The following is a 15208-nucleotide window of genomic DNA, read 5'->3' as shown; positions in this document are numbered from 1 at the left end:
ATAAGTATTTACTTTCTTCAGAAATTTTTAGTATTCAGTCGTTGAAAGAATGGTTGGATTGAGGAGTAAAACTAGGAATTGCAGTCATGAATTCCTCACTAATAGTAATTTACTACTGTGGGAAGCTAATTCATGTCTCAGTTTTATCATTTATCATATGAGTATAATTGTTTCCATAGTCCAATGTATACAAGAGAATTTCTGTAACATCAATTTATTTATGTAAAATTTCTGACAGAAATTTAAGAGAATTAGCCTATATATATACACATATACATATATATACATTCTTTCTGTAAATTTAATTGACTGTGAAAGTTATGTAGTGGGCTGAAAGGTTTGCCTTTCTAACAATGGAAGCTACTCGGTAATCAATTTAGAATAATTACTAAATTTTTATAAATAACAAATTGTTTTTTAAAATTAAGAAGGTAGGAAGTAGTTAAATGTATATGTCAAACAAGGTTGCCATTTGTTGATTGTTATAAAAGTTATTGTAGAAATGAGTAACATGCAGGTTTATTTATTATTATACTATTTAATTTATTTGTGTACATATTTCACATTTTACAAAACAAAATGATTAACAAATTGGTAGCTTTTAAGAATAATGATTTCATTTTCTAACTTGGTAAAGACAAACCCTCCGAAGGGTCATCAAGGCAGTCTAGAATTGGGTGTGTATATTATATTGAATTATTTCAGAGAAAGCACAACTAACCTTGAAGATATGCCTATTTGCAAATAAAATAAGTACAGTTCTATTGTTCAGAATGTAGCAAATGTGAATATTGGCTGCAAAACTCTGAACATGGGAATATATCTAATTATTTACATATATACTTGAAGAGAGAAATAGGAAGGAGGCTATTCTAATCTTTAATGAGCATCAGGGATTAAGTGATTCAGTATAAATAAACCTCCCCTTATCTCATTTATCAGCCGCTGTTTTCAGTGGTGGGCTTTGTCCCAAATCACTACATTCTGGATATCTGAGTCTGTCAACAATTTCTATATAAAAATATTTTATCAATGGAGAGGTACCTAAATTTCAACATCATAATAATCTCTGCCTGGCTTCTGGACAGTGGCTTAGCAGAAGTAACCTTTTCCTCCTCTCAATATATTCTCCAGTTGATTGTTCAAAGTCCTTGTGCTGCATTTGCTACCACAGACTCCATGCTGGAGAAAAGTGCACTCTTGTGGGGAAACATGAAAATCAGCCAGACTAAACCCTTCTGCATCATGGAGCTGTTCACAAACCAGGACTGTAGAAATGAAACAGAGTAAACAATATATATGTCTGTTTTGGCACTGGATCACCACAGACGTACAGCGAATATGTTTACTCTCAAGTCTTAGATTGTAAAAAAGAAGTTACTACTCCATTTTCCTTCTATGAACACGCGTTTCATATTTTAATATTACCTGCACATGTAAATTTTAGGATATAAAATTAAGACGATTAGAAGAGAAGCTCTAGTAAATGAACATTATATTTACATAATATGAATAATAAGATTGTCCTGTTCCCATACTAACTACTACTTGATTTTTAAATACTACTTTGGTGTATAGAAAAAGAAACAAAGCATTACATGTACATTTTTGTAAAAACACATCACTCCCAAATATAGAAATGCAGTACTTGCAGAAAATGTGATCTGATGTTACACAAAGAATTCCTGTACCAACATAACTAGTTTATGTTTGTTTTGGGGAGTGACATTGAAGGATTAGGTACGAAATTTTAAAAAATAAAAGAACCGCATTGTAGTTTTTTTTATTGTTGAGCATGGTTCATTTTTACTTTTGGATAGTAGTTTTATTCCTGCACATACTGCACATATTATGTGTTTATGTGTAAATATATAAAATGCTGTTATTTTACAAATATGTGAAATTGTTCTTATAAATATGCAACTGTTATTAATCACTTACTAGGTGATTGTTAACGAATTTATCATTGTTCAAATTAGTAATTGGCACAAAGAGATAACTTTATAAAAGAAAAGCTTTAACACAATAAGACTACTAAAAGTCAAGCAAGCATTAAAATGGAGCAACTTATGTCATTTAAAATATCCACTCAAGATAGTTGTGGTAAAATTTGTGTGAGAGGAGTCATGATTTTATTTTGTGTTGTTTGTTCTTTTAATTCCAAAAATGATTCTAAAATTGAAAATCAAAACTTTAAATTACCCAGCTTGTCTAAATTGAAATAGACTTTTATCCAGTTATCCTTATTCAACCCAATAGGTTCTGTGGCATCCGATCAGCACAGCTATGGGAAGACTCAGTTGTTGCTGCTGTCACATCAGAAATTTAATAAATCAAAAGCAGCCATGGTCCGTGAGCCGGTAAGTCTGGCACCTTTGAACTCACTACATTCCATTAAATACTGCACTTATTTATTACTTGCCTTTGATCATGAAATCAGAAAATCCCCATTTCCTTAGGAACATACTTAGGTTTCAGAGACTGAGCAATCATGATTCACGTACAGTACTAAGTGGGCAGTAGGGTCATTGTGGTTACCTGCTCCAACAACTTTATCAATGGATATGTTGGTGGCATCCAATTCCTTGGCAAACTCATGAACAGCTTGGGTAGGGTCTTCGTATGTATGTGGGTCAACGTAAGTCCTGAGACCTGGAAGTTTTACTGTTTGAGGAAAGAAAGAAAGGTGCAATTGTAGCTAGATTTATAAAAACAATTATAGATCAAATTTTATGACATTATTGGTTAAAAAAATCACCACCCCATAAGGTGCACAACCTTCAGTTTATTCTGTAGTATAACAGAAACTCGCGGTGACATTGGACTAAGTGTTGAAAAGTTTAAGGAAACATGTTCTCTATGATGAATCCTAAAAAGGAACCACAATGAGGAGCTTTCTTTGCAAAAACATCAGAAGGAAAACACATATTCAAAAAAGGGGATCTTAAGAAGAAAGATGATTCAGAACTGATTAGACCTAGTCATTACTACCAGGAGCAACAGTGAGTGAACACCATTATGCTATTGCATATTTACGATTACACAAATGTTATAATAACCAGATATCTATTACAATGCAAGATTGGAAAATAATTCAATACAATTATAAGGTGAGATAATGGCTGCAAGTATAGATAAATTAAAGGATATATAATGGCATACCTTCTGACACTATACTGCTTATATTAACATTCACAATCAAAATCTCCCACTGTAATTACAGATCTACTTTAAGCTGTTAGTACGTGTATACATGTATGTATTATATATACACGCCAATATAGTATCAGTTAAATATAATCATATTGTGTAGCTTTACAACATAATTAGAGGTAAAATAAATATTGTCTATGGGTTGAATAATGGTGCTAAGGAGCTAAGTCCCAAACATTAGTCATATATGTAATTTATTAAATAAAAATCTCCTTTGTATTATATTTATTCATTAAATTATTCTGAAGGTAAAAATGTTCATATCCTGTAGTTAAAGTATTACAGACAACTGATACAGGATAATCATTTTAGATTTCATTTAATATTAATAAGATTCCTATAATTTAGAAAAATAACAGTGAAACAATTTGCAATTTTCAATAAACTAACTTTCTCTAAACAAAAACCCTGAGTTTTAAAAAAGTGATTCTAAGATCTACTAAAGTATATAAATATGCTCTAACATTAAAGGAAATTGCAATGTAACTTCTATGGTATATCTGCTAATACTACTGATTTTGCTTTTAATTTTGATAACATTAACAGCATTGTTTTAGCATAGAATATGGATACTTAATAGTGCAATATATTTTCATTCATTACATTAAATTATTGAAGATTTTTTCTAATATAACAAATGAAATCAGATATTATTGTTTACAATAGTACTTCATAATGGGAGAATCTCATTGGCAAATTTGCAATTGAACACCCTGCGTGAACCAATCGTTTCTTTGAGTTAGTTTTGTAGTTTGTATTAGATAGTTGTGGAGACTGCAGATGCCCACAGTTTTTCTGGGAGGCCTCAGTACAATGAACATTAGGCCAAGTCTAGGATTTCACAGTATGTGTTAACAAATGATCAATTCATTGAACTACAAGACAACTTCATGAAACCCGTAGCTATAATGCATTACCATTTATGTTCCTGTAAAGCTTTCACAGAGATTTTGAGTAAAGAAACGTAAGTGCAAGAATAAACTGGTTATTAAAGAAATGGTGGCTGAGAGAGAGGTTAGGTAAAAACGCTATTTTCCTCAGCTATTATTTGGATGACTTTGACACAGCATATTAAAATGTAGGGATGGCGGTGAGAGGGCAAATAGAGAATATAGAAGAAAAGCTAACAGGACTCTCACTTCTGCCTGGTGCTGATACAGCTACAACAAAAGAGCAGCCGCTATCCAGCTTGAGGCCGGGTGTGGATAATTTGAAAGGACATCACTATCTAGGAAGTCAATATCCACAGAAATGGGGAAATTCAAGTTCTGTCCCTTGCTTTGGACAAACTCTGAGTAGAGTAACTTTTGAAGTGAGAACTTCACTTTTAGAGTTTTTCATCTTGAATATCTTGACCAAAAAGACAAGTTAGGGCTCCGAGACAAAAAAAAAAAAAAGCTATGCTATTCAAATGCCTAGCATGAGAGACTGTTACATAGTTCTCGCTCAATTTATTGATAGAGCTCATTGTCCTAATGAGTGTTTTCATTGTTGAGAACATTTATTTACAATTATTAATATGATTGAGGTTTCCTAATGGTAGAATTTAAGCTTAGAAATGTGCATTTCTTTTGAGCTCACAGATCAGCTTGCATGCTTCTTCCATATAAGCATGAATCCTTCCTATAAAAACATGGGAGAGTCACCCTTTAATACAGTAATCTACTGTGCTTTATTATTACATTAAAATAACTTCTAATGTTATCAGTACTAAAACCCTTTACCTTTAAAAGAAGAAACTTATTTAAGATTAAGGAAAAGCTATCATACTTTTCTAGATGTGGAGTAAGAAAAACTGTAAAAGTAAGTAACCATTACTAAAATATGTTAGCAAATAAAGTCTTGTTGGAGTCTTTTCATTTAGTCAATTTAGTTACATTTTAAGGATGAAAACTCACATCAGATCGACCCTATAATGTGTGATCTTCCAGTTTTTATTTGCCTTTGCTTAGTAACAGTAAGGTAAACAAATCTAGCAATCCTTTTCAAGGAAATAAAATGAGACTTTAAATATAAGGTAAAATGGAACTGTTTTGTACATAATTACAACTGTTTTGCTTTGCTGAAGCTAAAAAAATTAATGTGGGGGAGATTTCCTGGCATCAGAATTTACACAGATTATAAAATGAGTTGCTAGGAACAATGTCTCACATATTTTAAATAAGCCTTGGCCTTAAACATAAGTCTTGAAGTTGTGATTTAGATTTACCCTTCAGTACCAGTCAGCTTGTAGAGAATATATGTGTGATGAATAACTATATGCAATACTATTACTAAATAATTTGAAAATTAAACCACCATTCCCAAATAAAATCAATCCTATTAATTGCTATTAATTAAAATAAGGTGAATTTCTTTTCCATCCATAAGACATTTGGGGAAAAAAAAAAAACAAACATAAACATATACACCCCCAAGTAAAATGGTCTGTTCACTGTAGAAGCACTGGCTGCTGATTTTTAACTGCTGACCCCAGAGATTCCAGGAATCAGGTGATTCAGACTGCAAGGCACATAATCCCTTCACACCAATAATTAAGGGCAACACACAGAGTAACTGGGCTCTGTCATGAAAACCAGATAATAAACACATGCACACGTGTTAAGCTGCACTACTTTACAGCTCGTTCTGTGCAAACACAATTTACATTTCCATTTTACCAGCATGAGTTGCCCTAAGGATAGCAAAGAAGTAAAAAGGCCCAGCCAGAAAGGGCAAGGGGACAGGATCTTAGGAGGTGAAACACATTTCTTTCCTTTTGAAGCAATATTATAGGATTTGTAACAAGGCTGGAGGGAACAGTTCATAGCTAGAGCTTTTTAAAGTAAAACCAAATAAATGGTCTGAAATAAACCAGCTGTAGTATTAAGAGGCAGAAACTTTATGACATGCACGTAAGTTACTTTATGCCTTTGCAGCCAGGATGAAATGCATTTCTTTTTTGTTTGTCATAAGGATATTGTGTGTTTGAAAAAAATTAAAGTATCAACAAAGTCCACCATAAAATCAATAGCAAAATGGACTGGGATGATAGAGGAACCTGTTTAATAATTGGCACACAGAAATTTACCAAAGCTCAAAATTCGTAAGATGTAGAATTCCCATAAAAAAATCAAATCAACACGGTCTTGCTCTAAAGATGATATTTACAACAACTGTTCAAGTCAAATTAACGGTGACTTAATCCACAAGAATGCCACTGCTCTAATTTATGCATAAAAATCGTAACACAAGTGTTTTGTGGGCCCATTGAGAAAAAGAAAGACAAGTATCCTGTAACTTGTTCAGGCATTCTTTTTAGACTTTTGAGTTGGTCACCTAATTAACCTGGACCAATGTGTGTTGATTATAGGAATGTAGTACTTTGGCTGTTTTGTGTGAATTATTTTATAGACTCTGCAATTGGATGAACAAAACAATGCTTCTGCAAACTCCTATATTGCTTTCATCTCATATCAATTTATATTTTGAAAGGCATTTTTTTCAAGCTACTGTATGCTTCCTGCAGGTTAGCAACAGGTAGTCAGGCATTTTACTTGAGTTATAACTAAAGCTATTATTTTTAGATGATAATCCAATGACTGATACAAAGTATCATGTTAATTGGCAAATAATTTTAGAAGGCAATAGTGAATGCTAAAGAAAGTAATGCTTACAAGACTATATTAGTTATATTGAGATTATTTTAGAGCACATAAGCATGAGTATAGTCTTTGTACTAATTTCCATGAGAACATGCTATTTAAGCCACTGATTAGTAATTGCCACACTAAGCCGAGCCATAGTTTGGAAGACAAAGCACCTGGAATGATTCGTTTCACCACAAAAAAAAAAAAAGGCTTTTCGTTAGTTGTAAACACTTTGTTTCTTAAATGGCTATTTTAAAAAAATTAAAAGGGTAGATTAAAATGTGGAGAGAAAGTTCTGGCTTTACTACTAGTTGGATATCATGTAACTGAAAAATAAACAGTTTATTTTAAAGGCTCTTTCTAGGTTGGTTGATAAAATGGAATAAGGCACTTCAAATAAACAGAGGTTGTTTATATTTACTTGGCAGTTAGGAAAGAGAAAAGTCTCCTATTTAGAGTTTAGCAAAGGACTAGTAATAAGGAAACTGAAGATACGCTTTGCATTTCAGCCATGCAGAGCAGACTACAGTTTCTACTACCTATCATGTGCGTTATTTGAATGTAAACCACAGATTACCCTTTATTTTAGCGTAAGTATGCTGAAATGTACACATATAAAAATTACTTAATGTAGAACCGTGAATTTCCCTCTTTTTCTAAAATAAATTTAATGTACTCAGTTTTTCCATAAAACTACTTTTGAAGTCTCTTTGTCAGGAGGAAGTTAACCAATTGTGAATCAATAACTGCTAGAACTCAAATAGTGAAGTGAAAAAAAAGCCAAGTTTAGAAACTTACAATGCCCATTACCAAAGTGAAGTCTTTTTTCATCTGCCCCATGTTTTGACTTGTTATAGCCACAGAACCTGAAGGTAAATCAAGGAAAGCAAACACATAAGAGGAATATACATAAAATAGTTATCTATGCTCAGAATGTGCAAAGCATAAAAATAAAGCATTTTCCTCGAACAATTAAATGCTTTAGTGAAAGTTTAATAACTTCATATTTTCTAAATCCTCTGAAGAAAGTCTCTCTCTCTGGGGACCCTGGAAAGCTGCCTAATGAGGAGACACATAGAGTTGCTTCCCACTGTGCAGACACTCCAGTTCAGTTTTTATAATGGCCTTAGAACGTGTTTATAGTATTTTTTAACAACTTCTGTTAGAAGGAATGAAGGGTAAAGTCTCCATGGGTAATGATTAGTGCTGTGCAGTGTTATCCCTGTTCTGGGTGAGAAAGTGTCAAGGAAATCTGGGGTTATTTGAAGAGTGAGGAGATAATTAGAGAAAGAAAGTAAAAATTAGGAGTAGGGTCAGAAGAGAGAAGAGGAGGGGTGTGTGTTAAAGAGTGGGGAGAGGAATTTAATGTAGAGCAGAAAATCGAAACTAAGGATGGAGAAACAAAGAAAAGGAGAAGAAAGAGAGGACCTAAACTACAAGTGGAGACATTCTTACTTGTTAAAATATTTTATTGAGCACACTCTTCACATTTTAACAGCAACCAATGGCAGCAAACAAAGCAACAATGAAAGTGAATAGTAAAACAGACTGTGAACTCACCTCCCAATCAAAACATAGATGACAACAGTGAGGAGAATAATTGCTACTGCCGCTGAAATGGCGATCATGACCACTTGGCTGCTTTCACCAGAGATGGAGAAAGCTGTGAGGTTGAAGAGAAAAAATAAGCACAGGTTTTATAGTCATGACCAACATCTACATGGAACAGTTGATTGATTAATTAATTAATTTGTGTTCTATTTTTACCTGAAGTATGGCTTAATGTCTGATACCATGTTGAAAGTATTCTTTACTTAGTATTTAAAAAAATAGACATGTCCCATAATTTTGCTTGAAATTTCTACCTGATTAATAAGATTAAATACTTTGTTTCAATGACATCAATCAAACATTATTTAAATGTCTCCTGTCCAAAATCTGCTGTACTGGGTTTCTCTGCCCTCAATGGCAAAAATCTCATTGAATGAACCAGAAGTTATGGGAGGATCTTAGAGAAGAGAGGAAGAGTTCTCAGCATACAATTATAAAAAGCTTTCTAAATAAGCTTGTTTTACCTCCAATATCTATATTCGTTTGAAAAGTGATATGATACACGGACCTCAACACATACCATCAACAAACAGTCCCTCTATTTCCTACCTTTAGAAATGGCTCCTGAGCCCATTTATTCACCTACATAAATGGTTGGCAAAAAGGCCCAGGAGCCAAATCTTGCCTGTCCCCTGTTTTTGTACAGCTTGTGAGCTTACAATGGTTTTACATTTCTTTTAACAGTTGTAAAAAGTCAAAAAAATGAGATTTCATGACATGTGAAAATTCTAAATCTAGGAAATTCAAATTTTGCTGTTTATAAATAAAGTTTTACTGGAACATAGCCACAATCAATCATTAATTTGTACATTGTCTATGACCAATGTTATGCTAGAATGAGCAAGTTGAGTAGCAGCAATAGAGAATGATGTGCACAAAGCCTAAAATATTTATTATCTGGCCTATTACAGAAAAACGTTTACTGACTCTTGACCCAGACCAATGTTTCTCAAACTTTAATGTTCACAAAAACCACTCAGGAATCTCTGGAAAAGCAGTTTCTGATTCAGTCAATCCGGAGTGGGACATGAGACTGCACGTTTCTTATGAACACATATGAACACACAGGCAGTGCTGATTATGCTGATTTCAGACCACAACATTTTGAGGGGCAAGAATCTAGACTACAAATATAAAATAATCTTCTCCTCTCCACCTCCTAATCATTCTGCTTCCAATTAATCACCAAACACTCTTAAATATCCTAGTTTAAGTCTTCATTTATCTTCTGGATTATAATTAGAAATTCTTAATTGGGTCTCTATTTATATGCTTTTCACATATTTTATCTTCTAGAATATTCCTTCTAAACCATGAATTTGACCATGTCATTCCTAAGCATAAAATGTTTGCATAGGAAAATTTTGACTCTCCGTAACTTTCAGGATAAAATGCAAATTTTATAGCAGAGCATGTAAAAGTCATTTAGGATCTGTTTCATGTTTCAATCCCCAGCCACATCTCCTACAAACTCCATAAGCATCCTAATCTCTAGATTTTTAAAAATACACACATTTCCTGGAATAGCCTCTTTTATGCTCTTATTTGCATATGTTGTTCTTGTGGTAAATGCTGATTAAATACACGAACACCTCAGGACTCAAAAGAAGAGCTAGTTTAGTTATCTGAATAATATCACCTCCCCAGGAGCCAACATGGAATCTTCAGCCTGAACAAATCTAAGTTTGGAAGATTTTCTCTAAAATATGTGTTTTTAGGGATAGTCAAATAATGCAAGAAAAAAAATGTGACATATAGGTTGTTAGGAGTTTCCTGTGAGTAGCATCTGAAAAAAAAACAAAAGTGCTCAGAGTGTGGCAGGATGGCACACTCATAATATAAACTGTTGCAAGGCCTTTATTCTTTACTACCAGCAAACTATTGTTTATACCACTATGGCAGTCACAGGAGTGCTTGCTCAGATGTTCCTGCTGCAAAGAGTATAGTCAGCAGACAGCCTCCAGCTGCTGCACCTTCAGGATCCACTACAGCCTTCAAACACAGGTTATGTTTCCCTTAGTGACTTAACAGTACTGGCAAAGGGTTATGGAGCTTGGCCATCCATGCCGAATGCAACACTCTTCAAATGGGTGATGTGTGCTCTGAAGCTCCCCACTGGCTTGGCTGAGACCCTCAGAGCTGCATTGCTGTCTGGGGCTTCCCTTCCTCAACTCTTTCTTCTTTCCCTCCTTCCCTTTATAAATGACAGACCTACATCTCAGTCTGAGGTTCTGCTTGCCTGGCTCAGCTCCATCTGCCTTTTATCCTTCACAAGTACTTCTCCTATAAAGCTCTCGTAGTTTCCTCTTGGTATCTTCTTCCCAGAGCATCTGACTGATATATCCCTATCCATTGGCTAAAGATCTGTGAATGATTTGTGAAATAGTTTAATCCAATATTTCAAAAATGCTCCATAACATAGAGTGGTGACTTGAACTCATGTTTTTCACTTTGCGTACTGTAGTAACTTATAGAAAGCAGCAAGGTTTGAATTTGAGAATTCAAACCTTATTTTGATTAGCCAGCTTATAAAATAAAGCTCAGGGAAACTGGGAAGGGAAATATGATAGGAGAAAAGATAATTCTCTATTTCTTTTTCTGTTGAAAACAGAATTAAACTAGGATTTCGCTACAGTTTTTTCTCTCTCTAAAATATATGACTCTCAGAGGCTATCTAAAGCACATAACTAAATCAGATCATTTTCATTGTTAAAATGAGCAAATATGTGAATGAATAATAGTGATGAGTTACATAGGTGTCTAATAATTTAATGTAATTGATAGCTATTACATTTCTTAATAATTCAATTTGAATTTGTTTTCTGCTCCCTCTGTTTCTAGTCATTTCTGTTTTGCTCCATCCTACACAGAGTGCTGGCTTTCTCTCTCAAAAGAGTGATTCAGAGTTCATTCTTTTGAGTCAGAACTCCTGGATTTATACTTATTTGCTGTGTGACATAATTTGGTTGTTTGAGAATTAAATGAGTTAGTACTAGTAAAATACTTACAGTAGTGCCAAGCATATATTAAGTGCCCAATAAATGTTACCAATTGTTATATCATTTCCCTGGTGAAAACTTTGCAAAAGTATTCTATTTCCTACAAAATTATAGATGATGAATGCCTAATTTTTATATAGAAATTTCTCTACTTAATGGTTCCATTCTCCCTTTGTCAGGCTTCCTTTACGTCCCCTAGTAATAGGCCCCAAGAAAGTAAAGTTGTACCATTTTTACTCTTCAAAACAACAAATAATGAGGACATGAGGCATTCGGGAGTGCTAATTTAATTATCCCTGGGGTGGTCTTCTTCATAGTAATATCCAATGAAATCCTCTAATTTTAAAACCCAACTTTATTCCATAGATTGTTATTCTTGAAGTTCTTCAGATGTTCAAATTATGGACTATTTGTTTAAACACAACACACATGCACAGTGAGTATCTGCTATATGAGGCTATATGAGGTACTATTTTAAGCTCTTTACAAGTAATAACATACTTAATCAACATTAAAATCTCATGATGCTTCCCAATTTCCAGATAGCAAAACCGAGACATGCAGACTTGAAATGACTTGTGAAGCTCACTGTAATAATGCTCATCTGCTCTAATGTGTTTGCTCTTAACTCTCACTTTGTCCCTGGTTTTCTTGTGCACGAAGCACACACCACAGCTTTGGTTTTTCCCCACTGAGGGTTTCCAAAGAGTTGGACTATCTGCTCTTCCAAACATGCCTTAATGTCTGTACTTCTCGTATTGGTGGAAGCTAACTTCATGCTAGGAAAATCCTTTTACTCTTTTATACTCCAAGCTTTCCATGGGTCTTTGTTCAGTATTTTTCTTCTTCATGTGCAGTAATTGCACTGATTCAAGACTTCAAAACCTGGAGATTCTAGGTTTGTTGCTCCACTGACTAGATATGCAAACTCAGAAAAAAACACATAAAATGTGTATCTTAGATCATGTATAAAATGATATAATAGTATCTGAATAGCTTATAGAACAGAATCAAATGAAATGTTTATCATACTGCTTTATATACTGTCATGTAGAAACAAGGATTCTGGAATCGACATATCCCTTGCCAATTGTGTGACTTTGGAAAACTTCCTTAACCTCTCTTTGCCTCAGTTTCCTCATCTGTAAAATGAAGATGATAGTAAATATAAAGTACTGACATATAAAAATAAGATATTTTAAAGCACTTAGAAAAATATATGTGCTCTACTCTGTCTCCATCTCTTCCTTACAAAGTTCAGAAAATGTTATCTAAATTCCAGCTCAAAATACGTTGTGTTCTACCAAAATATATGCATACATGTCATGAATGAGACATTATGTAATTAAAAAATTAAAACTGGCCAGGCGCTGTGCCTCACGCCTGTAATCCCAGCACTTTTGGAGGCTGAGGCAGTTGGATTACTTGAGGTCAGGAGTTCAAGATCAGCCTGGCCAACATGGTGAAACCCCGTTTCTACTAAAAATATCAAAATTAGCTGGTGTTGTGGCACACACCTGAATCCCAGCTACAGAATCTCTTGAACCCGGGAGGCAGATTTTGTAGTAAGCTAAGATCTCACCACTGCACTCTCGCCTGGGCGACAGAGCAAGACTCAGTCTCAAAAAGAATAAATAAATACATAAATAAAATAAAAAATTAAAACTAGAGGGAAAAAGCAAACTGTTAAATACAAACATAAATCTTATGTCTATTTTTTTAAAAAAATCAACATATAACAAATAATATTCTTATTAAACACTTAGAGTATTTAGGAATATGTCATTTTGATTTTAAAAAAACAATAGAGTGAGACAAAAAAAAATTTTCTTTTACCTCCTAAGACAAAAGGCATTTTTTTCTTATTTTTATTTCAAATTTATTTAAAAATTACATTTTTATTTAAATTTATTTATTTCAATAAAATTTCTCAAATTTATTTAAAACATTATGGTGAAATAGCAAAAGTAAATTTACTTTTGTAAAAAAAAATTAAAATGTGTAACTCACAGTTTTTAAATAAATGAGGAGGGGGAAAAAAACTCATTTTTTCCACTCTTTTTTCCTCTTCTCTCTTTCAATCAATGGAAGAATTGCTAATACAAAACTTACTTGGCAAAAATCCTATGGCCCTGCAGTTTTCAAATGAGATATTTCCTAAACCTCAGGAAATATTCCATCATATTTCATAAATGCTACCACAGCAATATCTGTGGTAAATCTGGAATTATATTAGAATTTTAAAATATATTGTTTTTGCAAATTTACTTATCAGAGAGGGTTAAGTGTTAATTAAGAGCATGTAAGATTAGAGGGATGTTCCCAAATATGCATAAAAAATGTTTATCTAATAGTGATCTGAGCGTTCACCTCATAATATGCTGATTTCTACCACAGGACACAATAAATATTTGCTTTTACTACTTCTATGATTTCCGATCTCTCTTGATAAATCAAATATAGATTTTGTTATTGCTGTTATTTCAAAGATTCATTTAAGTCCCAGCACTTTGGAAGGCCGAGGTGGGTGGATAACGCTGAGGTCAGGAGTTCGAGACCAGCCTGACTAATATGGTGAAACCCCATCTCTACTAAAAATACAAAAAAAATTAGCTGGATGTGGGAACGTGAGCCTGTAGTCCCAGCCACTCGGGACGCTGAGACAGGAGAATTGCTTGAATCCAGGAGGCAGAGGTTGCAGTGAGCTGAGATCATGCCATTGCACTCCAGCCTGGGCAACAGAGCAGGACTTTGTCTCAAAAAGAAAAAAAAAAAAAAGATTTTGAGAAAAGTTAATCTGTAATCATTTCAAAAGGAGAAACTTTCTTTGTACCACTTAACATTTTCAAAAAGTCTTAGAAGTACAATGTTACTAATGTTAAGTTACACTTACATTTTATTATTGAGCCATCTAAGTTTTTAATTTGTTTTAAACCTTGTTGGCACTTGCATTTTCATCATATTTCATGTTTTGTTTCTAATATCCTCTGAGGGTGATTTCTCCACACACATTTTATTGTGAGGATTAAAAGAGGTCTTTAGGAATAGATTTATGTATTTGAGGATGGCAGGTCTCCTTTGAGTAGAATTGTCATGGTTCAGCTGTAAGCGGATGATTTCTAAAAACATTAGCATCTCAATACCTGGTGGAATTTACAGCTCCTTATTGTAAGCAGCATTTCTAATTGTCTGACAGAAAGTGCGCCATAAAATATGTACTCTAACATGAGTAAACCTGATGGAGTAAATACTATATAACTAGAATGATTTTTATATTTTTAGGCCAGTCCTGAAAGTTTTTATCCGATATCAAATTTGAACACAAAAATATACCAATAACAATGAGATTTTTTGTCAGGAACAAACTATCTAGAAAATGGGAAATACAGATGTCAGGGAAGAATGGGAAATGGGAATGGTCAGAAGATTATTACATTTCTTTCAGCAGAGTGTTGAGCATTGTCAGACCGTTCCTGGGTAATCTATTTCTAAAGGGTGTGCATCTTTGCTCATCTTTCTAGGCTATTTTACAAGAGTGAATTTAAGTTGTAGAAAACTGATAGTGATATATATCCTTTTTCCTTTAACAATTGAAATAACACTTATTTGCTAGAAAGACAACTGGTTTGTGCCCTGTAAGAAAGATGACCTCGATCATTACATTTATTACCCTCATTGGATATTAACCAGTTTGGGATATATTAGCACATTTTAACATATTATGATTGCCTAAACACACACACACACACACACACA

At 33.7% G+C, this 15208-nt stretch overlaps 1 protein-coding gene across 3 annotated transcripts in view; it reads right to left on the bottom strand.

Moving 5' to 3' along the window:
- EPHA3 (EPH receptor A3) overlaps nucleotides 1-15208 on the bottom strand; it is a 359464-nt gene that overhangs the window by 60667 nt on the left and 283589 nt on the right. For all 3 annotated transcript variants that reach the window (XM_025377671.1, XM_025377673.1, XM_025377672.1), the window contains exons 8-10: nucleotides 8403-8505; nucleotides 7641-7708; nucleotides 2539-2664 (exon numbers count right to left, since the gene is read on the bottom strand). In XM_025377671.1, coding sequence (XP_025233456.1) covers nucleotides 2539-2664; nucleotides 7641-7708; nucleotides 8403-8505 — 297 coding nt within the window. The remainder of the gene's footprint in view (nucleotides 1-2538; nucleotides 2665-7640; nucleotides 7709-8402; nucleotides 8506-15208) is intronic.

This window comes from Theropithecus gelada, chromosome 2 (assembly GCF_003255815.1).
Source record: "Theropithecus gelada isolate Dixy chromosome 2, Tgel_1.0, whole genome shotgun sequence".
NCBI lineage: Eukaryota > Metazoa > Chordata > Mammalia > Primates > Cercopithecidae > Theropithecus > Theropithecus gelada.
The sequence above is the reverse complement of the archived record's forward strand: the minus strand, read 5'-3'. Positions and strand labels throughout refer to the sequence as shown.